A 27,504-nucleotide genomic window follows, 5' to 3' on the forward strand; every position below is an offset into this window, starting at 1 on the left:
ATGCTTGTAGATCAGATAAGAGCTCTCAGCACCAAAATGGTGTCGGACTGACAGACTCTAACCCTATGGAACCATGAGCCATAAATCAAATGCCTGCTCTTACAAGTTACTCTTCACAGCAACAGAAAGGTAACTAAGACAGAAGCTGGTACCAGGGAGTTAGGGTGACCGGCCTGACCATGGTACTTTTTAGAAAACCTTGGGACTTTGGACTGGTTGAACACTGTAAGTGGGGTTAATGAGCCATAGTAATAGGAAGCCTGGAAGACCATCCTGAAAGCAACGTAGACTAGGAAGGGCCCGTTCAAGAGCTTTAAGAGGGAAACAACATTAGCGACTGGGCTAAAGACCATTCTTGTGATATGTTTTTGCAAACAATGTGAATCAGCCGGAGATAGCAGGAGGTGGTGGTGTGTGCCTTTTATCCCAGCCTATGGGAGCAGAAGCAGGCAGATCTCCAGGCTTCAGGTCAGCCTGGTCTACAGACCCAGGGCAGCCAGGATTACAAAGAGAGGCTTTCTGTCTTGGAAAAACAACAACAACAACAATCAGCCCGAAACTAAATTAGAATGGGGGAGGGGGATTTAATCTAATAAACTCTGTTGTATAGTTGTTAGTAATCACTCTTATGTGTTATCTACAATGAAAAAGAACAAGTGTGGAAAAAAGAAAGCACAAAATACAGAGTTTAAGGAGAAAAGAAATAGAACCAAATTTAATAATGGAGCCCAGGCTTGTTCTAACAGAGAGGAGGAGAAATGGAATAAAAGGAGTGGTGTCCTTAGGATGAGATTCTACTCAGCTGACCCTTGTGAGAAGAACAGGGCTAAAGAATGATCTGTTCCTAAAAAGCAACAAGTCAAGGCTTATGCCAATGTAATTCAAGTCAGGCCAAGTTCCATCCCAGCTGGCAGCCTAATACAGCTCTTCAGCCCAGTCGTTCTGACTTCAGAGTCTTGTTGAAGAATACAGGAATGAAGGAGGTATGGAATCTTCCTCCTCCCTTAAGGAAAGTCACTGAAACCAGACTCGTTGAAGGTCAGTCTCTGCATGGGGAAGTCCGAAAGGCTACTGAGTGTGGCTGAACTGTGTTGGAGATGCCAAGATGTTAAAGCTCCCAACGTTACGGGACGTCTACCAAGGAGAGCTACAAACAGCATGGAACCAGTTCATCAGGGAGATGGTTTGCAATCCGCAGAGCTGGAAGGAAAGCCACCTCAGTCTTTGACATTGGACACAGAGCTAAAGGACTGGGAGTTTGCCCTGCTGGATTAAGGCCTTGCTGTGGTCTAGTATTTCCTCACTGTGCTCCCTCTCCTGCCTTTTGGAATGTTCATGTATTTTCTGTGCCATTGTATGCTGCAAGTATGTGATTTGTTTTTTTTTTTAATTTTGATTTTACAAGGGGTTAAAATCAGGAGTCTCAGAAGACTTTGAACTTTTAAACTGTTGAAACTGTGAGACTATGGGGACTTTTGAAGTTGGACTAAATAAATACACTTTTCACTGTGATATAGCCACAAGCCTACAGGGGTCCAAGAAATGGAATGTGATGTTTTGAATGATCCCTACAGCATCACGTATTTGAATATTTGTCCCCAGTTAGTGTAACTGTTTGGGAAAGATTAGGGAGGAATGACCTTATTGGAAGAGGTGTGTCGCCAGTTTTAAGGTTTCAAAACCCAAGCCATTTCCAGTCAGCGATCTCTCCTGCTTCTGTGATCACTATCTCTCCTCTCTCTAATGCCATGCCTGCCAGGATGCCTGACATCTCCCTGCCATGATGGGGACAGACTCTTAACCCTCAAGAAACATGAACCTCATTTCTCTTCCAAGGAAGTCGCCTTTGTCATGTGTCTCTTTATAGCAACAGAGAAGTAACTAAGACGCTAATCCAGGTAAAAAACAAAGGTGTAAGTAAGCCTGCCTCCAACAGAGCAGACATTGAACATCACATCTGATGCTGGCAACCACTGCCTCAGAGCACAAACACCCATTCCCCACTGTGTCTTATCTGGGATTAGACAGGAAGGAGGCTGTGAGGAAGCCAGGCCAGTACTGTCCAAGCACAGCACAGGGAATTTCCATGGAGGTTCTAAAGGTACAGGCACACATGGCAACGTCTTAGAAAATAAAAACACTTCTCAGGTTAACCGTGGGCCTTGGTGATGGTTCAGTGGGAATTCATGTGCCACCAAGCTGATGGCCCCAGTTCAATCCCAGAGATAATGAACTTCCCAGTTCTCTGATGATTTATTCCCAACCCCACCCCATATGTATGTACACTGTGGCATCCAACCAAACTAATTTAGCTTTTTTTGTTTGTTTTTGTTTTTTTGAGACAGGGTTTCTCTGTGTAGCCCTGGCTATCCTGGAACTCACTCTACAGACCATGCTGGCCTCAAACTCATAAAAGTCTGCCTGTCTTCTTCCCACCCCCCACCCCCCATCCCCCACCCCCACCCCCGGCCAGTGCTAGAATTAAAGGCATGAGCTACCACACCTCAGCAAATTTCTCATTTAAAAAGAAAAGGACTACCTCCATTAAGAACAAAAACCTGGGGGCTGGAAAGATGGCTCAGTGGTTAAGAGCACTGCCTGCCTTTCCAGAGGTCCTGAGTTCAATTCCCAGCAACCACATGGTGGCTCACAACCATCTGTAATGGGATCTAATGCCCTCTTCTGGTGTGTCTGAAGACAGCTACAGTGTACTCACATACATAAAATAAATAAATAAACAAATAAACAAACCTTTAAGGGAAAAAAAAAGAAAAAAGCTTACCAAAAAAGGAGAAACGTTTTGAGTATGATTTTACCAAGCATTAGTAGTACATGTACCTTGACATGTACTTACCAGTCAAGTGCACGTGTACTAAAACAAGATACAAAACACATCGAGGGAACATCACAATTTTCTTTAAGCCAATTATGAAGTGTTACAAGTAATGAGATGACAGAATATTTTCAGAAAGCTCAGGGAAGATGCAGTCTTCAGTAAAGAGAGGTTCAGGTTCAAATCTATGGCTGAGTTTGTGGGCACTGCTCTTAGGCGACACCCACCACCCCAGGACACCTAGTGCCAGGTGTGGCCATTCACAGGTACCAGTTTACACACACATGCACACAATAGTCAAGGTACGCAAATCACATTCAAAGTCAATAGGTGAAAAGCCACAGAGAAAGAGGAGGAACAAAGGAGGGCGGGGCCAGACATGCCACTGCTGTATGGCCAGCTGCTGGGTTGCCAAGAGGCTGAATGGCCGCTGGTTGAAACAATTCTGCAGCTTTAGGACTGAGAGGATGCTCAGCACCACAGTTTTACATTAAGAGTTCCCCGGAGGGCTGCCCCTGACATTTACCTGTATCCAGGCGCTTTCCCGGGGACTCCTCCTCCACTTCGGAGTCTCCACATGTGCTCCTCGACCTTTTCCTTGGCTGCAGTAGAGTCTCCAACCTCGGAAGGACTACAGACAAAAAGGTTTTGGTCCCTAGCTGAGGAGAAGTTGGCTGGGTTTCAGTGTTCTTGGCAGACTTTGGGGGGCTTACACTTTTCGATTTGCAGAAGAGAACAGAAGTGCGTCTGTTTACATCGCTTGATGGCTCCGCCACTGCGGAGGCCGCCGCCGCCGGCACATCGCCACTACTGGCGAGGGTGGGCTCTGGAGGGTGTCCGCTTACCAGTGCGCTCTGAGTGCAAGTGCTATGTGATTCATTATCAAATGTGACTCTTTTGAATAGCTTACTCTGCTCGGGGTTGAGTTCTACTGGTTTGAGGGTTGGTGGTTCTGAATTAGTCTCCGGGTCTGAAGGAAGAGGTAATGCATCTGATGGTTCAAGTTTAGGGGGAGATTTATCTCCTGAAAAAATTATAAATAAAGTGATTTTGAAAACTGAAGATTATAAAATCTATTATAAAACTTATATAAATGTGAAGTCCACCAAAACACTAATTCAATTAAGGAAACAGCATCACACACAATGGTCTGCTCTCGTGTGCAGCCCGGGGCCTCAGGTAACACTGTGTGTTTCCCTAACAAGAGATTTCGGGCCTGGTGTCCTACGCCCAGGTGCACAAGTTACTTTCTGGAAAAAACTGTGAAAGAGCATTTAACACACAGCAATATTAAAACTCTTATCTAAGTTCAGGACAATCTCTGCATCAGTATGTACTTACCTTGAGGAAACAGTCACAGAACTCAGGGAGCCATAAAGGTTCCACAGTAGCTTATGCTGCAGCACAAAGTGACGAAGAGAAAGAAAACAAACACTGAACTGCCGAACCAGGGCTTCTAAGCCAAAGTCAAAGCCAAAGTCTGGGGGTGGTAAGTGGCTGGAGAGGACTCTAACGGAGGTAGGCTCATCTTCGCTCCCTTAGAATACACAGACCAGCGAGTTGCCCACTCTACCCTCATATCTTTAAAAATAAAAAAGACCCCCAAACTTATTTCAACCTCTTCAGGAAGTTTAGGTATTTACAAATCACCAACACGGGAGCTGAAGAGCTGGCTCAGTGGTTAAGAGCACGCGCTGCTCCTGCAAGGGACAGAGGTTCGGTTCCCAGCACCCACGTAGCAGTCAACAACTCTCTCTAACTCCAGCTCTAACCAATCCAACACCCTCTTCTGGTCTCTGTGGCACAAGGCATGTGCACTGGGCACACTTGCAGAGGCAAAACACTCATACAGTAAAATAAAATAAAAATAAAAATAAAACCAATATGACCTGACATCTTACTCACTAAACGCAAGCCCAGGGAGAAATATCTTCCTGTCTCCACACACAAAGGGCTCACAACAGAAGAGCAGTGAAACCCACTGTGTAAGGTTAGGCCCCCCGGTTAAACTGCTAAGGATTCTTTCAGAAATTCTCACTACAGGACATGTGGTAGGAAACTTAAGAGATCCATTTCAACATTCCAAAGTAGCATGCACGTGTTACCACTAGGTATAGTTTCTACTTTATTCAAAGTACAAATCTCCCACAAAACATTTACACTGTGTCACAATACTTTACATTCAAAAGTCACTGTGAAAATAAAAGGCTACTCAGGGTCACTTGATTAACTCACAACAAAGGCTCTATGCCAAGACTGGTCTCCTTGTCCTCCCCCTACCAGCAACACAAAGCTGAGGGACACCAGACTGGAGACAGCCACTCCAGCACGTCAGTGGCTCGGGGCTAACTGTGTGCCTATGGAGCCTGTAAGAAACAACCCCACCACAGTGGTGACACAGCCTCAACAAACAGCCTGTTTAAGAGGGCTGTGGTTGAAAAGCTTTACCCAAGAGTTAAGGACTGCACAAACTCCTGCTACAGGAACCAAAACTCTGTACTTGAAGATTAAACTTCCAATGAAGTGGAAATGCTCAATCTTGAATCACTTACATGTTCAATATGAAACTCTTCCTGCCCGCTTGGGTTAGGTTCATTAACAGCTTCAGAAGGACAGTATGATTTGCAAGGCACACAGGGACACTGAGAAGATGGGATTAGGAGCAGTGCTGAGCCATGCATGGCATTCTTGGTACATAAACATGAAAACAGAAGCCACTGGCTGCTGTGTCAGGCTGGTAGATAAGCTGGGGTGGGTGAGTGGCCACTTTCTGGCTCACTTACACTGAAGTCTCCAGTCTGCCTCCTACCTCCTCTTCCTTCATGGGTCTGTACCTTTTAACTGAGTCCACGCAGCTTATCCTGACTGAGGCTTCCAAAATGTCCAATCCAGTCCCTCTGGCCTCTTCAAGGCCAAGGCTAATTAATGGGCAGCCCCAAGCAGTACAAGACCACCAGAGAACAGCACCAGAAGCCTCCTACCCAGGGCTCCAGACACTGTAGCTCTCCCATCTTTCCACAGCCTAGAGGTACCAAAGACCCATTTTGTGCCTCCTGCTTAACTTCCAGATTCAGTCACTACTGCTAAGACAAGTGAACATGCCTGTCCCTCCCCACAAGGCCTCCACCACACTCCATTCCCTGCACCCACTGTCTAATCCAAAGCTGCTTATCCACGAGGGACTGCATAGCCAGGCCACTCATCTATGGTCCCCTCTACACTCAAGCCATGTATCCTCCCTGCTTTGTAGCAACCTGAGGAGAAGCCCTGGGTCTCAACCACCACCAGAGTTCACTGTCATACTCCTAGGTGTTACAGAAACAAGCACACTGGATACATAAGGCTATACAGGTCAAGTGAAGCATCGCCTCCAGTAACCTTATGGTTACATGGACCACAACTGGGGGTGTTCCTTAGTCTCCTCACCACAGTGAGCCCTAGCAACCCCTGAGGCAGTCAGGCTCCTTATGAGTGAACTCTCACTCTAGCACACTGGGCAGTGCCAGGGCTGCAGCTAACACTCCATCAGGTCCCTCCCTCAGGCAGAAAGAACTCTTACTGGCAGTTAAAATACAAACGTAAAACATTTTTATTTTCAGGGGTTGGGGATTTGGCTCAGTGGTAGAGCGCTTGCCTAGCAAGCGCAAGGCCCTGGGTTCAGTCCCCAGCTCCGGGAAAAAAAGAATAGAAAAAAAAACATTTTGATTTTCAAAACCTCACTGTCTGCTAACAACTGAACATTACTTGTAAACCGTGTTCTGTTAACTTCCAGAACCAGTGCCACACAACTTGAAAATGAGTAAGAATAGCAGTACTCAAAACTCCCCAACTCAACTTACAACCCAGAGCAGAGAGGGAAAGCTGCCCATCCTCTTTCACATGCGGACCACAGACTTCACTCAGACCAGCTATGCTGTTTGACCATGACGCTCTACACAAAGCCAATTGAATGCTTCCACCAAAGCCACTGACAACTCTGGATACCACAGCAGAATGTGTAGACACATTTAACAGCTAGGAACGGCACCAACCCCTGCCAGCAATCTACTCCTGCTTCCCTCTCCAGCCAGCCCTGAAGGAGCAGTCGCCACTCATTCAGTGGAGTTTAACATGGGGTGCACAGAGCAGGAACAGTAACTGGCAGTGCGGATCTGGCCCAGAGTCTTCCACACCCCACAACCTACATAGACTCTGGGCTCCCCAAAGCTCCTAGTTAAAAATGAATGAATAAAAAGGTCTAAGAGCTCAAGTTTGTCCCACAGGTTTATCATGGCCCTATTTCATGTGTCCCTTAGACTTCAACTGACTGAATTCTTCAACCTTAAGTTCAGCATGGAAGGCCTCCTAACAGCCTTCCCGTTGCACAAGAAAGCCAGGGCATGTCCACTGTCCAAGAGAATAAGACCTATTTTGTTCCTCAGACATTAGCCTTTGGGATGTTCCTTCTAATGCAAACACCCTAAATGTTACAATACAAAAATGTTATTTAATTACAGTTTTTAGTGAAATTGCTTATTTTATATTGATAAGCCTTCCTAGTGTGAAAAAAAAATCTATGATCATTCTCAAAAACAAAACAAAACAAAACAAACAAACAAACAAACAAAAAACAATTATTTTTAATTGGTCATAAGGTCTCAGGGCCCTAGCTGGTCTGGCACTTGCTCTATAGATCAGGCTGGCCTGTAAGTTCATAGAGCTCTACCTGCCTCTGCCTCTGCCTCTGCCTCTGCCTCTGCCTCTGCCTCTGCCCCTGCCCCTGCCTCTGCCTCTGCCTCTGCCTCTGAGATGTATGACTGCACCCAACCAAAACACCCTCTTGGGGAAGAATATGCTGAATTACGTAATGTCTTGAGTTCGGGGTTCTGTCCCAACATGCATATAGCAATTTTCACAGTTCTGCTTCTGTTGTTTACAGCAGAATTTAAGTTCTCCCCCACTGCCTGTCTGGAATTCAATCTCTTTAAGAGGCCCTAAATTCCACCCCACAGCTCTGCCTCAGAACAAACCATCAGGCTATTTCCTTCTCCATTTATCTTTCCTCTCAGCTAAAAGGAAAATGCTCCTTTCCTGCATTTTAAACACTGGCCAATAGCAATTCTGCTTCAGGAAACACCTATTGCTTCCTTTAAAGGGGCCACAGCAGTACACAACACCAGATCTGGTCTTCCAATAGCACTGCTCTTCCTCAGCCCTGTAAAACCAGACTGGTGAGGGAACTTGGGGGGTTGGGGAGGTGGGGAGGGGATTCTGCACACCTGCACACAGCTGTGAGAAAAGAGGTTTCTCTATCAAGAGCAATAATATCAAACTGCAATATCCATGAGCTGTCCTGCCTAAACCTTCTCCCCAGCTGACTCTTCACAAGAAACAGCGCACAGACTCACTCACTGGGTGGCTGGACCAAGGGTCCGACTCTAGCAGTGGGAAGAGGAGCCTGCAAGGGCTCCATGGGAAGCAGGCAATGGCACTACAGGGAATCACCACAGAATGCAAACAATAACAGTACCCTGGATGCATGTTTGTCAAAGGTCCCATCAATAAAAGTTCCTTAAAGAAAGCATAGAGCCCCCAACAGAGGCAGAAAATAGCCATGTGCACATCATTTGGCTTCTAGAAAATGAGGGGAAAATGTGTCACACACTGAAGAATAAAACCTCTACTGTGTGGACCACACAAACCTGTTCCCTAATGGCAAGGCAAAGGGTGTTTGTGGATTTACAAGTGGACACACTGGAAGGGTGTAAGGCCCGGAGAACTCAGTAGTGTTAGCCCTAGCTTCTGCTGGTTGCCTAGCATAACCACATGAAAGAAGCAACCAGAGAAGGATGAAGTGGGCTAGAAGATTGTCACCAGCTATTAAAATAAGACTAAATTTAACATGGCACAAGCATGACTGAGACCATGTCATTCTGAGGATATCTACTAACAGTCAGCATACAGACCAAATGCAAACCACAGCTACATCTGCCTTGTGCTAATGTTTTCATATTCTTATTTGGATGGGGCAGAAAAAATACCCAGGAAGATACTAAGTCAAACTGCTAACAGCAGTGGCAGAAGCAGTTTTATTTTCCTTTCCATTTCATGGAACTGGAATGTGGTGACGGTAAGGCAAGTGGATTATAGGGTGCTATGCTTCTCTAAACGTGCCACCACACAATGACCTGCTTATCAGGTGTAGAGCCCACTGGGCAGACAGCCTCTTCTGTACTCCTCCCTTCCTCTCCACCCTAACATCTCAGCTATCCAGCTCTTCCCAGATGCCACTTGCTGCTGCCAGAGTAAGACCATGTCCACTGCTGTGGTGACCCACAGGAAGGGCCTGAAGCGGAGAGTCGGGAGAGGCCTGTGCTCAGAAGCACGTCAGTCCCCTCCAGCCAGGGCCAGGCTCCACTCTAGCAAGAATCATTCCTTTCAAAAAGCTGGCATAGGGCTGGAGAGATGGCTCAGTGGTTAAGAGCACCCGACTGCTCTTCCAGAGGTCATGAGTTCAATTCCCAGCAACCACATGGTGGCTCACAACCATCTGTAAAGAGATCCGATGCCCTCTTCTGGTGTATCTGAAGACAGCTACAGTGTACTTATATATAATAAATAAATAAATCTTTAAAAAAAAAGCTGGCATAAGGCAGCAGGGGCAAAGGGGTAGAGGTGCTCACGAGGCCTCATCGCCTTGGCTTGATACCCAGATGTTGTAAGATGCCAGGAAAACCAACTCCAACTAGTCCTCTGACCTACACACACAAAGTAAAAACAATTTCAGGGGATCTAACCATCTAATACTCTGCCTCAATTTAGAAAATACAACTAAGAATTTCTTATTCCCTCCATAGAAGCCACCTTCAATCCAGCATCAGCTCTATAAACTATCCCTTGTAAAGTCTTTCAGGCTCAAGTTAAAAAGAAAACCTAGGAGGACTATCCAGTGACCAAGAGTTCTGTGACCTTCAAAACTTACAAGTTCACGATTGATTACTACAGAGCATCATCTAAGCCTGTCAGGAGACACCCATGTCCATGAGGTACGGCCCTCCCACCCCATCATGCTTACCTTCCTCCCCTGTGTCTGGCGCCAGTGGAGCAGCATCGTCTTCAAAGCCTCCTGTGCCTGCCCCTATGGATGGGGTCTGGCTGTGCTGCTGGCTCAGCTTGTTTCGGAGAAGAGCAATCTCTTTTTTGAGCAGCTTTGCCCGTTTACTCCGTGAGCCGCTGGACTTCATGGAGCAGGTCAGGTCCAACTTGTCCAGTAGTTCTCTCAGCTGCTCCTCCAAGCTCATGTGGGCCCTGTTGGCTGGGTCCAGCAACCTGTCCACTGAACCAAAGAACAGACATCATCAGCCACCCGACTCTCGGGCTCCTCTAAGAATAACACACTGATCCCAAGTATTCTTTAAAGCCTGCCCATGGCCATAGCACAAGCTTCACCATTTCTTTTTTGTTTGGTTGGTTGGTTTTTGTTTTGTTTCATTTCACCATTTGATGCCATATATAGTCCCCTCTACCCTGATTCTGAACACATGACAAGGCTGGCGCTAGAAAAAAGGCACTCCTTCAGTTAGTGTGACACAAAGGACTAACGTGGCCACAGCAGAGGACATGCAGAAAGCGTGTGTGGCCTCTCCTGGAAGAGGCTCCCACACAGTCCTGCTGTGTAAAACGTGAGGGGCGCGAAGACCACCAGAAATGTGTGAGACAGCCAACAGGAGCTGCAGGGTACTACGCCCACATCAACAGCAGGCGCCCAGTCCGCGGGTTTCCCCAAATTCTAAGAACACTGACTACAGAACTTAGTAAAACAGCCAAAGAAATTCTTTAATCTTGCAAAGATAAAACCAAAGACCAGCAGGGGCAACAGAGAGACATACACAGCATAAAGGAGACCTGCCCAGACCTGGCAGCTGACCAGTGAGAACCCGAACTGCCCTGTCTGAAGAACAGCACTGACCAGCACTAGACACGAGCAAACCCTGCCCGGCTGGCTACCTCAGGGCTCATAGTCACACTATTTCTAACAAAATCTAAAAGTTAACACCTCAAATGAGTTCCGGTAAACAAAATTCCTTTAATCTGAAGTACCGAAAATAAAAAATAATCTTAACACCCCTCCCCTCAAAACTTTCCAATGCTGGTTTCCTTTTGCTCTGTTCTTCGCTTGCTGAGATAGGATCTCACAGGCTGGCCTCACTAGTGACTCTCCTTCCTCAACCACTGAGTGCTAGGCCTGCACACCCTGCTTGTCCGCTTCTTTTGGATTTGTATGTGCTTGGCTTAGGGAGTGGCCCTGTTGGGAGGTACAGCCTTGTCGGAGTAGGTGTGGCCTTGTGAGTGTAGGCTCGCTGCCTGGGAGCCAGTATTCCGTCAGCAGCCTCCAGAGGAAGATGGAGAACCCTCAGCTCCTCTTGCACCATGTCTGCCTGTTGCCATGCTCCCACCTTGATGATAATGGACTGAACCTCGAAACCCGTAAGCCAGCCCCAATTATATAAGAGCGGTCTTGGTCATGGTGTCTGTTCACAGCAGTGAACCGTAAGACATTGGTCCAGGGACTGGGGCACTGCTGTGACAGGAGTGACCATGTTTTCATGTGGAAGAATGTACATTTGGGGGACTTTGAATTTGGAAAGCCATAATGTTTTAAGTAGGGCTTAAGGGATATTCTAGTAGGAATATGGAAGACTTTGTTGCTGTGAGTGATTTGAACTGTGTAGACCTGGCCCAAGAGGTTTCAGTGGAGAAGAATTTCAGTTGTGGCCTAGAGACTGGTTTTGTAGTTTGGTGAAGAATATGGCTGCTTTTTGCCCTTGCCTGAAGAGTCTGCCTGAGGCTAAGGTGAAGAGACTCAGAATAATTGCATTTACAAAGGACGTCTCGGAAACACCCATCACAGACTTTCTTCTCCGGTTAAAATTCAAGAGTGTTTTGAATAAGCATACCAAGGTTAGAAAGGAAATCAGGAAGTGAGCTAAAACCTATATTCAAAGATAATAAATTGAATTAAGGGAGTGGCAGAACCTTGGGGCAAGATCCCACTCAGCTAAATTTAGGTCCAGACAAGGTAGAACAAGCCTTTGACCCCCCTCCCCAGGCAAAGGCAAGCAGATCTCTAAATTCAAGGCCAGCCTAGGAGCAAGTTGTAGGTGAAGAAAAGCGTAAATCCAGGCCTGGTGTTACACACCTTTAATCCCAGGAGCCAGGCATGCCGATCTCTGAGTTCAAGGTCAATCTACTGAGCAAGAACCGAGACAGCCGAGCTAGGGTGGAAAACAGGAAGCTGGTGACAGTGTTATAGAAGGGGACCATATTCCAGCTCCTGCAAGCAGCAGAATTTGGCAGCTTTAGTCATGTGTCTCTGGCTTTTTGGTCAAGAGAAAACAGACTACTGGGACAATTGATGCTAGTTAACTGGAGCTAAAAAATTAGTGGTGATTAAGAAGAGACCAGCAGGGCTGAAGAGTTGGCTCAGGGGTCAGAGGTCCTGAGTTCAATTCCGGAAACCACGTGGTGGCTCGCAACCATCTATAACAGGGACCAATACTCTGTTCTTGTGTGTCTGAAGAGAGCTATACTGTACTCATTAAAAAAATTAGACCATCACTGAGATGAAATCTTCTGGGAGTTTTTTCTGAGAACACAAAGAAGCTGTATTCCATACTTATTAATGTGTAAGAGTCACCCGGGTGGCACTGGTTTTGAAGGTAGGAAGGGTCATGAAAAGCAGCTGAGGCTGGGCACTGTGGCCATGGTGAAGGTACAGCCTCAGGTGTAGTTGATGGCCCAGGACTGAAAAGGTCATGCAAAGGAGGCTTGGCACCATGAAGAGAGCCTGTGAGAGGTTATTGGTAAGGCCTAGCTGCAGCAGAAGTCCCCAGTGTATTGAAGATGCCAGTACCATGGGATGATCACCAAGTACAGTAGTGGCAGGTCCTCTGAGTTCAGAGGGCTACAGAGGGCAGAGCTGGAGACATGACACCAGCCCTTTGAAGGAGCCCAGAGGATCGTAAGTGGATCCCAGAAGCTAAATCAAGAAGCTATAAAACAGAGGTGGCCTTGGAGACTCTGCTGGGGAAAGCTGCTAACAGGGAATGGGGCCAGCCCAGAAGAAAGACGTTGCTGCAGTCAACAAGGATGGCAAAGGGGGTGGGTGATCTGAAGATCACTTTGACAGACATGGAGATGCAAACTTTGCCCCGCTGGTTCCTGTCCTGCTTTGGAGATTAGCTAAACAACTGAATGAATCTCTGAAGAGACTTTGAACTTAGAACATTGTTGAGACCACGACTTTGAAATTGGACTAAATGTAATTTGCATTATGTTATGTTTAGGTATGGCCTCTCACAGACTTGTCTGAACAAGCCTCTGGGGGCCAGGGAGTGGAATGTGATGGTTTGTATAGGCAAGGCTCAGGAGTGGCACTGCTAGGAGGTGTGGTCTTGTTGGAGTAGGCGTGGCTCCTAGCTGCCTGGGAGCCAGTATTCTACTAGCAGCCTACAGAGGAAGATGTAGAATTCTTAGCTTCTTCTGCACCGTGTGCCTGTCTGGATACTGCCATGTTCCCTTCTTGATGATAATGGACTGAACCTTGAACCTGTAAGCCAGCCCCAATTAAATGTTGCTTGTAGGGGAATGTCAGGGGGAGGTGGGAAGGAGTGGGTCGGTGGGTGAGGGAGCACCCTCATAGAAGTAGGAGGATGAAGGGGGATGGGATAGGGGGTTTCTGGAGGGGTTTCTGTTCACAGCAGTAAACCCTAAGACAAGCATCTTCATTAGAGCAGGCTCAAAACAGTGGCAGAGGTACCCAGAGCTCATCCTACTCAATCACTGAGGGAGAAATCAGTTTGTGCTTTTCATTACTACTTTCCCCTTTGGCAAAGCTAGTTTCCTGGAAGTATCAACTTTGAGGCCTCCAGGCCCTGTCCATCCACAGAGCATGAGAATCAGAAGCTATGGGGTCGGAGACTCCCAGACGCCATTACTCCTCTGCTTCTAAGGCACCCAATACCATTCAGAGCAGTCATAGCCACATCAGCTAAGACTGGAGCACTACCCTTGCCTCCCACACAGGCTGAAGAAAGAACAGGATGTACATGAAGGACTGAGAGTCACTCTAATCCTGGGCGCAATCAGGCTCGTCTCCTGCTCGGGGGACATCTCAGCACAAGATGGCTCCCACTAACCAGTTGCACTGGACCTGTATCTAGGGTTGCACAAATCTCTCACCTGTCTCTCACCTGTCTGTGTGCAATGCATCTATTTTTCCAAACAAGGTCTCATGTAACACAGGCTAGCCTTAATTCACTATGTAGCCAATATGACCTTTAAATCCTAATCTTTGTATCAACATACCCAGTTTATGCTGTGCTGACACTGAACCCTTTGTGCATGAAAAGAAACTACTAAACCACACTCTGGCCTGCTTGTGTTTTCTTTCTAATTATACTTTTTGGATCAATTTTGGTTTTTAGGCAGGGTCTCGGAGTGTAACTCACAGTAGCCTGGAAATCACTACAGTCTAGACTGGCCTTGAATTTGCGGCAAATGTCCTGTTTTAGCTTCCTGAGTGTGGCACTACATCCTATCTTGAAAAAAAGAATTCTATCTATCCTGTATGCCCTGCAGAAGCGCGAGTACTAAAGAGACAGTTTCTCTGGGGAGTGAGGGAGCCTTTGAGGGCCCTGACGTCACTAAGTCACAAATATAACCAATGGGAAAGCAAAGGCAGAGTCAGAGCTGGCTGACCATCCAGGAGAAGGAAAAGCACTGGATAAACCTAAGTCAGTACAGTTCCACCATGTCCTGGGCAGTCAAAACAGGAACACAGGATCTTAGGTAAATACAAGCAAACTTCATGCACCTACAAAATAAAGATTAAGGGGCAAAACCTTCACAAGAACTGCTTGAAGGCCAGACATGGCGGTGCACATGTAACCACAGCGCTCAGGAGGCAGGAGCAGGTGACTTCTGTCAATCCCAAGCCAGCCTGACCCACGTGCAGCCAAGGCTGCCCATCAAGACCTTATCTCCAAAATCAGCACCGTACTTGGAGGAAATTAATGAACAGCACAACAGCATGTGCCTGGTGGGGTCCAGAGTACAAGCTCACCCTGAAGGGCTAGGAGGGTTAGGCCATGTCCTAAAAACAGGCTAAGGCTGGGCCCTCTGAGGACCTGAAAGCATCCCAGAGAGAGGATCAGAGGCACAGCCAATTTTAGTTCCTGCTTTTATTTCTCAGCTGAAATATGATGACTAATGGCTGCCTTCTCACTGCAAGACCTCCTCAGAAGCAAGGCTAGTCCCTTTGGGGATGAATGCTCAACTATGGTGTCTTCACGGCCTTCACCACCTAGACCCCTGCTTCTTGCAGTAAGTGTGTGAAAATGTGGCAAGGCCCATGTGAGATGTGCTGCATATACGGTGCACATGCACCTCAGGAGCACGCATGCTGCCTGCATGCTGGAGTCTTAATAAGTACAGTCTGAGAGAAAAAGCATCCGCTGTCCTCCTGGATGCAGTGCCGGGTTCTTACCCTCTTCCCAGGAGAAGGGCCGCCGAGGGGCTGCGATGGGTCGCTCAGGCAGGTGCATTCCCGAGGCCTCTTCCAGGCCGATGCTATCCACCTCACGCCGGGCCTGCCTCAAGACAACACCTCCCTGATCTCGCAGCCTCACTGCAGCTCTATAAAACACGGTGTCCTTGGCATTGTACTTCATGCAGTTATCTACAATGAGATTAAAATCCTCCTCAAACGCATGGAGGTTTTTATACCCTTGAGCTTCTAGCCGTTTCCTCATTGTAGCAAAGTCCATGGGATGTTTAATGTGATCCAAATAATCTGGTACCTAATTTTAGGAAGGAAAATAAACATTTACAAACCAAAGAAAAAAAATCAAAACTTATTTCATGCTTTCTATAGTCAATCACACCTGAGACATACAACTCCGCCCCGCCCTCCCATCAACTCTAGGCAATACAAACTAAGCCCAGTCACTGCAGGGACCCTCCCAACCTACTTCCTTGAACTAAAAGTACAACAGATGGGGAACCAGCAGGGTTCTCTTTACCAATAGCTAATTTTTGAGTAGAAATTCTCAGTGCCTTACAAAGAGGCACAATCTTTTATAATTAAACTACTATCCACTAAAATTCATTAAATATTAAATAATAATGAGAATTAAGGAAGCAGGTAACCTGCTCTCCCTAGTCCCGTGCTTCCTAACCAAGCAGCAGTATGGATCCAACCACATGAAAAAGAACAGAGTCACAGCAGCACGCACCTCCTTGAGACTCACGGGCTGGGCAAAGATCTTTGCAGGGTCCTTCTCCTGTAGCTGCTCCAGGACTGAGCGTAGCAGCACAGTCAGAGGTGTCAACCGGAGCTCCATAGCCATCTGCTCCACCTTCACCTGGCAACAACAGCATAGACTATCTCTAGAGGAGTGTAGGGACAGCTCTCTTAGAGACAGATCGTGCACCTCCACATACTGCACAATCACAGAAGCGACACTCCAACCATCAGCACAGAGCAGCCTACGTGAACGCTACCACCCTACCACAAGGCAGCCTTCTCTCTGCAAGGACAAGTATTCTCCTTTAAGACATTGAGGCAGTGGCTACCCAAAAAGAACACAGAGGTACCACAGGACCAACTATAAGGTAGGGATATGCTGTAGGGAGGGGACAGCACACAGAATCAGCAGGTACACAGGGGCCAGCAGCAAGATGTCCATCTAGAGAGAGCCAGCCCTGAAGGTGGCAGCTCCCGAGGGCCCCACACACTCACCTGCTCCCGTTTGAGTTTCTCCCGCTTGCGCAGCAGCTCGATCAGCAGGCGGGCACGCTCTAGGTCATGCCGTAGCCGCTGCCAGTACTTCAGCTTCTCTTTGGCAGCTTTCATCTCTTCATCATTTTCTCTCTGAGAAAATTAAATGAAACTTTCCATCAGTCAAAGCCAGAAGTTCCTGCCAGGGGTCTAACAAGCTCATACAACAAGTGAGACTAAAAGGGTAACAGGACCTGGGACCCAGTGACAAGGAACAGGAAGGTCTAATGGGACCACGGCACAAGGGGTCTTGGTTTGACTCCAGGAGGTAGGAATGGAGGGAGTATTAGAAAGGAGATGTACAAAAGGTACAAACCTAAGCAATCCTTACTGGCAGCGGAATATTACACAGGCTCAGTTCGGGGCTCGGCAGGTAAGTGTAGGGATCACTTCTAACTAACCCCATAGACTAGCATGGGCACTGTAGTTGCCAGTCACAGCTGCCTTCTCAGGTGACAGAGCAGTACACCAGATAGCACCTCTCCTAACTTGGTCAGCATCTTGCACCAGCCCCTCTCTACCCTAACCATCAAAATGTGCAAAAAGTACAGCACTGGGAAGTCAAGCGACACAGACAGTAGCAGAAAAGCAGTGGGGCTCTGCCTGGTCACATGGGATGTGAATCCTTGAGAAGCTCAGAGTTCTAAGCAGGATTAAGAAGACAGAAACCCCGGGCTGGAGAGATGGCTCAGCGGCTAAGAGCAACGACTGCTCTTCCAAAGGTCCTAAGTTCAATTCCCAGCAACCCCACATGGTGGCTTGCAACATCTGTAAAGAGATCCGGGGTTGGGGATTTAGCTCAGTGGTAGAGCGCTTGCCTAGGAAGCGCAAGGCCCTGGGTTCGGTCCCCAGCTCCGAAAAAAAGAACCAAAAAAAAAAAAAAAAAAAAAAGAGATCCAATGCCCTCTTCTGGTGTATCTGAAGACAGCTACAGTGTACTTATATATAATAAATGAATAAATTTAAAAAAAAAAGAAGACGACGACAGACTCCTGATGGAGCCACTCAAGGCTGAAATGTCCAAAGGGTACTCTTACTACCTCACAAATGTACAGGGGACAAGAGCCAATGCCACAGGGATAGCACATGTCCCTCGATAGCAACCAAGGACACCAAACAAGACCAGAGCCCTATCTACAAAGGACCAGGTTTTCCAGCCACTTCCTAAGAAATTCAACATGCCACATCCTCTCAGTAATCCATGCATCTTATTTAAACCAAGTTCCCCAGAGCTCTGCTCTCCCAACCCAGATATCACTCTTTCCTGCCACCCCATAGTGAGCCTGTCCAAGACCCGGGTCCTCATCCAACACAATAGTCATCATCCAAAGCTATATCCCCACTCTCTATTCTGTGTTAAAGACATGGGATGACCTCCTTGCAGTAACACAGTGTCCTGTCCCTATGGTAAAGGGATGGAGAATAGCCTACCCAAAAGTTTCTGCACTACTGGACAGTAATAGCCACATCTGTCAACCACGAGCAAAGTGCTGACAGCCAGCTGTAGAACACAGACATGAGACCCTTCTCTCTCTGGACAGTTTTGCCTCTCACAGCCCAATGACACCACAGCAGAGATTCTGCAACCCAAGCTACCAGCACACTGGTCAAGGATGGAGGATCTCAGGGAAAAGTGTCACCGACCAAAAACTCTGTCGACAGCCACTCTTCATGGTTGAAAATGACAGCACAGAATGGGTATGGCATGATCTGTCTCAATGCACATACTTCAGCACCCACAGTAATGTACGCTGTACCTGATATTACCGACAATTCTTAAGCATTTAGTTGGGGTTGATGACAGTATCATCTCATATAGGCCAAGTAAGTAAATACAAGGAAAGGGAGGTTCAGAAACCAACCACCACCAGGTGTGTCCATGTACACCTTTAATTTCAACTCTTAGGAGGCAGAGACTGAGTTCTATGAGTTCAAGGCCAGCATATATAGCAAGCTCCAGGTCAACCCGGTCTCAAAAATAAACAAAGAAAAAAGAAACTAATACCCTAACATCTGGACAACTTCCTATCTGCTACTTAGAAACAGACTTGGTTACTCACAGAGAACCCCCATGAAGCAAAAGAAATCTCCCGATTGCCAATAGATCTGAGCTTGAGTATTTAGGGATAGGCAAAACTCGGTGGTTTGCTCGTGGCCTGGTTTTAATCTTTATAAGGTCATGGGGTAACTGGGCCACTGTCTGTACTCCAACATGCCTCAGGCTCATGAAGACAGGACCCTGTACACCAATCTACACCAACCATCCCATCTATGAACCAGCTTTCCCAGTACGATCCTGAAGCAGTCTACTTTGGTACATAGCAACCAATGCTGGGAGTCTTCCAGGAGAGACTTCTGAGAAGAGGAAGCTCACGCCCAAGAAGAGCACAAGCATTCAGTGTTTCCACTCCTAACACAGGTCACGATCTAGTGCTGGGATAAAGGAGGACGGCAGAAACCCAGCCCTGTGACAAGGACCAGTCCAGCAGTGAGGCCAAGGGCCCCTGTACTGGGAGAACTGGTCAGCGTATCTGTGAAGCACACAGCAGATCGGCAGCAGTGGCTCCCATACACTTCAACCATGACCCTAAGGGCAGCTAGGCTCAGCCATGTCAGACCCAAGACTTCCAGAATTCTATGAATAAATGGGTACAAGTAGAGGCCCAGAGCTAGAGGGAAAGGAAAACAGGAAATTAAAAAAAAAAAAAAAAAAAAACCAAAACAGGATGAATGGGGGCTTGCACCTGACAAACTGTTGGACCAAATCTAAGGAGCCACACCAACCCACCTCCTACTATACCTCAGCAGAGGGCACAAGCAACATGCCTGCTTTCCTACCAGAGTAGGGCCTACGGAGTCACCGCACAGCTGGGAAGCTTCTAGCCACCACAGTGAAAGACTCCCCACAACACCAACGTCAGTGATGTCCTCTCATAGCAGCTCATCCTGTCCCACCATCCCTATGCCTCATCCATCCTCCACAAGGTTAGTCACAGTAGAGAAATCGCACAGCCTTTTTCCAAAGCTGGGCTGAGCAGAGACAGCTAAAGTCAAAGGTAAGTCAAATTCTAACATTCAGTATTTCTAGTCTATAGATCCAGGCTGAGACGGAGCATACACGATGTCAAAGGCAAGGCTCAGGGCCATTACATCAAGCCTTACTAAGACAATGTGGGTATAGTTTACAACTTCCAATTTCATGTCCTGCCTGGTCCAACACAGCAGAGCAGACCTCTCTGCCATGGACAAAGCCTTCTACTTCCCTTCTGGTAATTCTAGAATGACCCAGCCCAGAACACCACAGAGCTTGCATCCTCACAATTCGGTGCTCCCTCTCTCTGACGGCCTCAATGTCCTGTGCAAAGGCCTGCCCTTTGACAGGGATGACCATCAGGGGGCCAGCCTTGTTTCCTTCCCTTATCACCTCCTTCCTATCTTCCTTCCTGTAGCCTCTTCTTCCTCCCAGATCCACCTCTCTAGGGAAGCTACCCACAGGGACACTGGCATCCCATGCCCTTTGTTCTATGCTCCTATGTATGCAGAGGAGAAGAAGCCAACAGCTGAAGGCCCCACCACTATACTAACGGCATTCCATTCTGATAATCTACCAAAACACTCTTCCTCAGCGGTTCACTAGGACTCTCCTCTAGCCCAAGACAATACCTGTGGTCTGGATTCTCCACTTTTCTCTCCACATCTTCTCTTCCCAACACTGCCACCATCACATAAGCATCGTTCCTACCAGTGCCCAGGGTTACCAAACACCTCCCCCACTTAATGACCAATATCCCTAAGACTCTCTTGCCCTAAAACCTTTTTCTCCTCTGGTACAAAGGAGAGTCCCTCTTTCCCAGGACAAGCCATCTCATGGTAGGGCTGGGCGCCAAGAGTTAAGGGCGGTATTGAGAACAGCAGCCTCTCACAGTATGTTGACGTAAAGAACATGGTTGATCCACTCAACAACTAAAACAGCCTCTACTGTTCTAGGCACTTCAAAGCCTGGTTATACCATGACACTCCTCAGATGGGCTGCTTCAGATACCCTATCTGGTGGTTTGTACATGCTTGGCCCAGGGAGTGGCACTGTTAGGAGGTGTGTCCTTTCTTTAGAAGGAGTATGTCACTGTGGGGGTGAGCTTTGAGATCCTCCTCTTAGCTGCCTAGAAGACAGCAGTCTTCTCCTAACTGCCTTTGGATCAAGACGTAGAACTCTTGGTTCCTTCAACAGCACTCTGTCTGCCTGGATGCTGCCATGCTTCCCGCCAGGATGATAATGGACTGAACCTCGTCCATTGAGCAATACTTGGTAACTTCCAGATATAAGTGTCTAATCCACACAAGAGGGCTCCAGAACCACTACACATCTGACAGACAGGATACAGGATGAGAGCCCTGAGCTCATCCCACAACTGTGCCTGTGACAGCCATACCTGTGACAGCCACAGGGACGCAACAGGATTCTACAGTTGTAAACTTCCGATAACCTTGGTTGATATGTTACAAATGAAATGATCAGCTCCTCCCACTGGAACCAGCAGAAACCACCAGATGTGTTTCTCGGGCAATGTGTAGAGAACTGCATAGGCCTCATCAGGTCTCCTGTCTTGACTATGCATGTGGCTCAAGCTGAACTAGGTTCTCTTCGCACTCCCTTTTCCCTGGGCTGAAGGAGGCACAACTCAACCCTGGAGCCACAGCAAACCTTGGGCAAATAGGAGCCACCTGAATAATCTGCAGCTTAGTAGTTCAAGGCTCAGGGGTCAGGGGTCGGGGTCAGCACATCCAGCCTGAAGGGGCAGCCTGTGTTTGGAGGCACGTGACACCGAAAGGCAGATGAGCATGTACACATACCTGCTGCGTGTTTCTCTGGGACTGCAGGCTGGACTGGAGCCGCCGCAGCAGGGGAGCACCATTCCTAGACAGCCTTTTGAGTAACCAGTAGCTGTGGGCTCGCTCCACAAACTGCTTCTTCCGCTGAATGGCCACCTGATTCGCAATCCTATTTAATCTAAAACATGGAAAAACTGAGAGTTTAGCTTTGAAAAGCACATTAAAAAGTGTTTGCATTTAGAAAACTAGACAGGACAATGTTACCTTCAATAACACTGCAGTTCTCTCCTGAGCCTGTCCCTGGTACTATAGAAACAGTTCATAACCTTCAACTAACTAAAGATTTCATCCACCAAAACAGTCATCAGGTCAAACATCTAAAAGAAACAGCTTAACAAACTGCTCCTGTGTGACGTCCTATCTACACACACAGCAACCACTATTGATCACTGTCAGCTGAGATGCTGATGGCTGGACTCTGAGGTCACAGCCTGCTCTCACCAGGTGGCACCACCAGCCCTGGTCACACTGAACCTTGAAGAAACTCCAGAAACAGAGTGGCTCACCCACTCACTTAGGTTGGGAACAGTCTGCTCTTAGTAAATGACAACCATCTGAGAAACTTCGTCCTTTGTGGACTAGCAGCACCAAGCTGTAAAAACCTCTGAGAAATTCTGGGCTGCTTTACACCACAGCCGCAGAAAAAGAGCTCAGTGTGCCTCACAAAGATACTGAAAGACAAACTCCACCAAACCCCACAATTTCAAAAGAATGAAACTCCAAAAGGCTACAAGAAGGTGTTCCTTCATTGTACCACACATCAAAATTTCAGAACAGGCTCTAAAATTTTCGAAGTTCAGTTTTTTCGTTTTTTCTTGCTTTAAAAAAAAAAAAAAGAAGAAGAAGAAGAATGCAAACCTAAATTCCACAGAACAATCAAAACACACCAGCACAGGTAGAAGGCCCAGCTCTGCCAAGGCCGGCTTGCCCGTGAGAATGCTTCACACAGTGAGGCTGTCAAGCCTCCTGGCTGAGCTCCACTAAATGGTGCACTGCTCTAGGTGGCTCTGCCTGTTCAGTGTGGGTGGGTCAGACACCAAGTCCACGAAGCATCATCTCTAATGACAAACCCACCAAAGGACACCCAGATGGAGACAGGAAACCAGGCTACAGCAGACAGTGATCAAGACCCACAGGAAGCTACATCAGCAGGTCAGGAGGCCTGGCTACTTCACTAGTACTGCTTGTGTTTTCAGAGGTGTGACATCTGGGCAGTAAACTACACACATCCCAACAACATGCGAACAAATGTTTAACACTACACTCGTGGTTATTTTAATGTTTGCAGGAAGCAGTACAGAGATACAAGAATTTTGGCTGGTTTTGGTTGATTTTCAAGACAGGGTTCTCTGTGTAATAATGGAGCCATGGCTGTCCCGGAACTAGCTTTATAGGCCAGGCTAGCCATGAGCTCAGAGTTCTGCCTCTGCCTCCCAGGTGCTGAGATAAACCATGTGCACCACCATACCCAGCCAGATACAAGAATTTTTTAACAATTTAAAAATCCAAAGAAATAATGGTTAGCAATTTGCTTTAATTAAGATACCAATTTCATATTAGCCCCACCCCCTTCTCCAGTGCAAGAACTTGGGAAGTTGTGAATAGCTTGCAAGTTGTAAACAAGACTTATATAAAAATAATTTCCATGTATTCTACAGGATGTACCCAAACGTTACATGCAGACCCTGACTCACCCCGTGAGCAACCTCACACCTCGGAGAAAGGTGGACAACAGGCACTACAATACTGTAGCTCCCCAAAAACAGACCAGTCAAGAGCAAGCATGTCCAACCAGTGCACCCCACACTCATCAACACTCAAGCCAACTACCAACTAACTCAGAGAAAACAGGCCAAACCATACCACTGACAGGCAACCAACACAAGGCAGACCCACCCACAGCATACAGGAACCTGGAAGTGGACAAGACCAAAATGAACCTCTAGAAGGAAGCAGGCACTTACCCTAGCCTGCCCCAGATCCCTGGAGTGACAGGTGCCAGCAGGAAGACCAAAAGCCGGCAGCTCCCTGTGCTCTGGCTTCCTATTTCACCACATCATTTCCACTTCCCACACATGCTCCCACCACCATGCATGCCACTGCCCGGATAGGATTCAGCCACACAGTAAGTTGATGTGAAGCCCAATCTTGTGCTCTCTGCTCCCCAAATTGTGAGCTCAAAAAAACTTCTTTATAAACTATCCAACCTTGTCTATTTAGCTTTTATAACTAAAATCTGGTACAGGCATTATATCAAAGGCACAAATACACCAAGATTACTAGAGGAAAAGTCCATGAAGCAAACCTAACACAAGCCAGAACACTCATAGGAAGGGACTGTGCAGGGGCTGCCACAAGCAAGGGCTCACTGGACACAGACTAATTACAATCACTCCATTGTACCTTATTAACCACACGTCTGTCTTGTGAATCTTTTAATATCATAGTCTATTTAAAAATTTTAAATGCTGGCGAGAGTACACTCAAAAACCTCAAGCATTCCTAAACACAGCTACTAAACAAAACAAAAACACAGGAGGAAAACTAACTGGACCGTTATGCTGAGAGGTGTGAAGAGATGCGTACAGAGTGAGGGTGGCAAGTGACGTACACTGCCCGCCATTCCAGTCTTTACAGGCCTAGGTCTAAGGTGGAAGTCACTGCTTACAGCTAACTTGGTAACTTGATACATACACTGCCACACAAAGTCACTTTTATACCGTCTACATAGGGCAGGATTTCCAGCAGCTCCGTCAGTAAGAACAAACCAGGAAGAAAGCGGGGCAGGCCGCACACACAGCACTTCCGAGTCTGAGGCAGAAAGATGGTGAGGTTGAGGCCACTTGAGCTGCACAGAGAGACCATCTCAAAAGGAAAGGAAAGAACAGCAAGAAACATTGGGCTACCTCGTCCCCTTCTAATACTAGTATCCATCCATGGAAATCCTAACTAGTCTTTTTTAAAAACAAGTGACTCGGTTGTGATTTAAATATTACTTATTATTAAGAATTCTCCCCAGCACTCAATACACAGAGGCAGATGGATCTCTGTGAGTTGGAGGCCAGCCTGGTCTACATACAAGTTTCAGGCCAGCTGGAGCTACACAGTAAGACTGCTTTAAAAAACAAACAAACAACAAAAAAAACCAAAAAAACAAAAAACACAGCACAGTACATTGCATAGCAGAGTCAATCTCCTTCTGGGCAGCTCAATAGGCAGGGCCTCGTCTGAGGTTGAGTAAAAAAGCTGACAGACCAAAAAAGCCCACCTAAACTGCCATTTTCACAGATGCTGTCTACAAAAATAACCTAAGATGTATTATATATTGATATAAAAACAAAAAACCTAGCAAAGTCACAAAAGGGTAATTTTGGGGGTATTTTGGAAAAGAAGGTGGGTAGAGTTGTGGTTATTGTTTTGAGACGGCCTCACCAGGTAATCCTTTCACGTTAGCCAGGTGTGGTGGTATAAACCCTAATCCCAGTACTAGAGAGGCAGAAGCAAGGCAGTCTGGATTACATAGTGATTTCCAGGACAGCCAGACCTATGAAGAGACCCTATCTCTAAAAAAAGAAGGGGAGAGAAAAAAAAAAAACCCTATGTGAGTGGCAGGGTAGTCCCTACCAGTCAGTATTCCTGTAGAGCACTGATGTCACGGGGACAGTCATGCAGTCATGGGACAGTCAGTAAAAAGCCCCAGGTGTTATGATCTACCTCCAGGCTCAGCAATGCTGTGGAACCAGACTAAGAACACATGAGGTAAGTAACTGTGGGGCTGGAACACTTAGGCTCCCTCACACCATCCTCAACAAACAATTCTAGGACCCCAAAGGCTCCTGACCACTGGGCTTACTCTACACAGAAAAGGACGGATCAACACTCACTTCATCAGTCAGCATCAATCTTCAGTTCTGAGAAGGATCTTTATATACTGTAGAGTCATGGACACAGTCACATGGCTGGGACTGGCTTCTAAACAAGGCAAAGGGAGGTACAGGCAAGGGAGGACTAAGCAGTCACAGCTTAAGTTGCTCAACAAATGGTTCTCTGTACTTCTTTTTTTTTTTTCCTTTTCTTTTTTCTTTTTTCTTTTTTTCGGAGCTGGGGACCGAACTCAGGGCCTTGCGCTTGCTACCACTGAGCTAAATCCCCAACCCCTCTCTGTACTTCTTACAGCTTTTTTTTTCCTTTATAAATTCCAGCAATCACTAGAAAGTAGAAGGCAAGCCTTGCAGAAAGAAGCTGGTACAAACCAACCAGATGCACGGGAATGCACAGGAATGCACGGGAATGCACAGGAATGCCGCCCTAAGAACGAGAATGGATCCAGGACTGCAGGCCTCCAAAGGGAACTGAGGCTCTCTGTGACACTTGATGATTCAGATTATGTTAGTCTCTGGTTTGTCCTAGGCAAAAATCATGAAAAGTAGGAAAAGAACTTCTGCCCATCCGTGTGCACAGACAAATCCACAACCTCAAGATGCCCCAGTCACTTCTGGACAGTGAATTTTAGAAACCAGCCTCCTTTCTTTTTCACTTTTTTAAAGATTTATTTACTTATTTTATGTATTTGAGTACACCATCAATGTCTTCAGACACACCAGAAGAGGGCACCAGATCTCTAATATTACAGATAGTTGTGAGCCACCATGTGGTTGCCAGGAATTGAACTCAGGACCTCTGGAAGAGCAGTGCTCTTAACACTGAACCATCTCTCCACCCCAGCCTCCTTTCTTAATGCAACATTTCCTATACATCCTACATCTTTTTTTTTTTCTTTTTCTTTTTTTCGGAGCTGGGGACTGAACCCAGGGCCTAGCGTTTGCTAGGCAAGCACTCTACCACTGAGCTAAATCCCCAACCCCACATCCTACATCTTTATAATGAACTCCATTCATATTCAGGACAGCTCCATGGTCAAGCTGGCAGGAGTCTCTAACCTTAGTATCAATGAATAGAATCATTACGTCATGGAAATAAAAAAAAAAAAAAAAAAAAAACCCAAGCATCATTTTAAAGCCTAGGTTTTCTGCCTCCCAGGACCCAAAAGTCTACAATTTACCTCTAGGCAGGGGCCAAGTGTATTATAAGTGCTATCATATGGTTGACTGTTCTCCTCCCATGAAATAAGAAAAGGAAGGCTCCTCTCAGACACTCTCACCATGCCCATGCCTATGTGGTAAGTAACTTCCCAGCCTACTCAGGTAACTGACAAACCAGCACAAAAGTATGAAGACAAAAGCCCCACAGAGAAGGAAGACCCCAGGCCCTGAGGATGAACACCTATTCTAATCATCATAGGAAGACTGGTCAGGCAGAAACCACCCTCAGTCTGGACTTGTTCTGAAGTCCCACCAAAGATGTCAAACTAGATCTAAGAAACAACACACTCTGAAACACTGAGGCACGGTGGCACACACCTTTATTCTCAGCAGTTGGAAGGCAGAGGCAGGTGGATCTCTTGAGTTCAAATCCAGCCTGGTCAACATAGACCTGTCTCAAACAAACAAAAAAGACCATCAATACTGTAGACCAGTGGTTCTCAATCTGTAGGCTGTGACCCTTTTGGCAAAACTCTATCTCCAAAAATATTTAATTGTAACAGTAGCAAAATTACAGTTATAAAATAAGAACAAAAGGAAGAACATTCTTCCAGGTATCACAGAAGACAAAGACAAACCATCCAAACCCAGGAAAGCTGAAAAGACTAAACAGCCAAAATGGTGTCCCCTGCCTCTAGGTAGAGCCTGCCTACCTCTAGGCCCTCTGGCCCCTTACCTTCCATTTGACCCAATGCTCTAGCACCTTAGAACAAAGCAGGTATCAGAATGGTCTTCCTATGACTCACAGGGCCTGAGTGTTGTGTGAGGCAGGCTGGGTTGGGGCATGGAGCTGGAGGCACAGATATGGAGCAACGACCAGGTATCAAGATCACCTCTAGAAGGTGACCATGTACAGGACA

The 27,504-nt window shown here is 46.8% G+C and overlaps 1 protein-coding gene across 7 annotated transcripts in view; it reads right to left on the reverse strand.

Moving 5' to 3' along the window:
- Brd1 (bromodomain containing 1) overlaps window positions 1-27,504 on the reverse strand; it is a 47,842-nt gene that overhangs the window by 10,784 nt on the left and 9,554 nt on the right. For 2 of the 7 annotated variants that reach the window (XM_063263626.1, XM_039079300.2), the window contains exons 3-9: window positions 21,504-21,660; window positions 16,614-16,745; window positions 16,108-16,236; window positions 15,360-15,672; window positions 9,888-10,148; window positions 3,547-3,857; window positions 3,360-3,464 (exon numbers count right to left, since the gene is read on the reverse strand). In XM_063263626.1, the coding sequence (XP_063119696.1) occupies window positions 3,360-3,464; window positions 3,547-3,857; window positions 9,888-10,148; window positions 15,360-15,672; window positions 16,108-16,236; window positions 16,614-16,745; window positions 21,504-21,660 (1,408 nt within the window). Of the gene's footprint in view, window positions 1-3,359; window positions 3,858-9,887; window positions 10,149-15,359; window positions 15,673-16,107; window positions 16,237-16,613; window positions 16,746-21,503; window positions 21,661-27,504 lie in introns of all 7 variants that reach the window. The other 5 variants (NM_001108103.3, XM_039079301.2, NM_001414946.1 and 2 more) reach the window with 3 other exon arrangements.

The sequence above is a fragment of the Rattus norvegicus genome, chromosome 7, assembly GCF_036323735.1.
Source record: "Rattus norvegicus strain BN/NHsdMcwi chromosome 7, GRCr8, whole genome shotgun sequence".
Taxonomy (NCBI): Eukaryota; Metazoa; Chordata; class Mammalia; order Rodentia; family Muridae; genus Rattus; species Rattus norvegicus.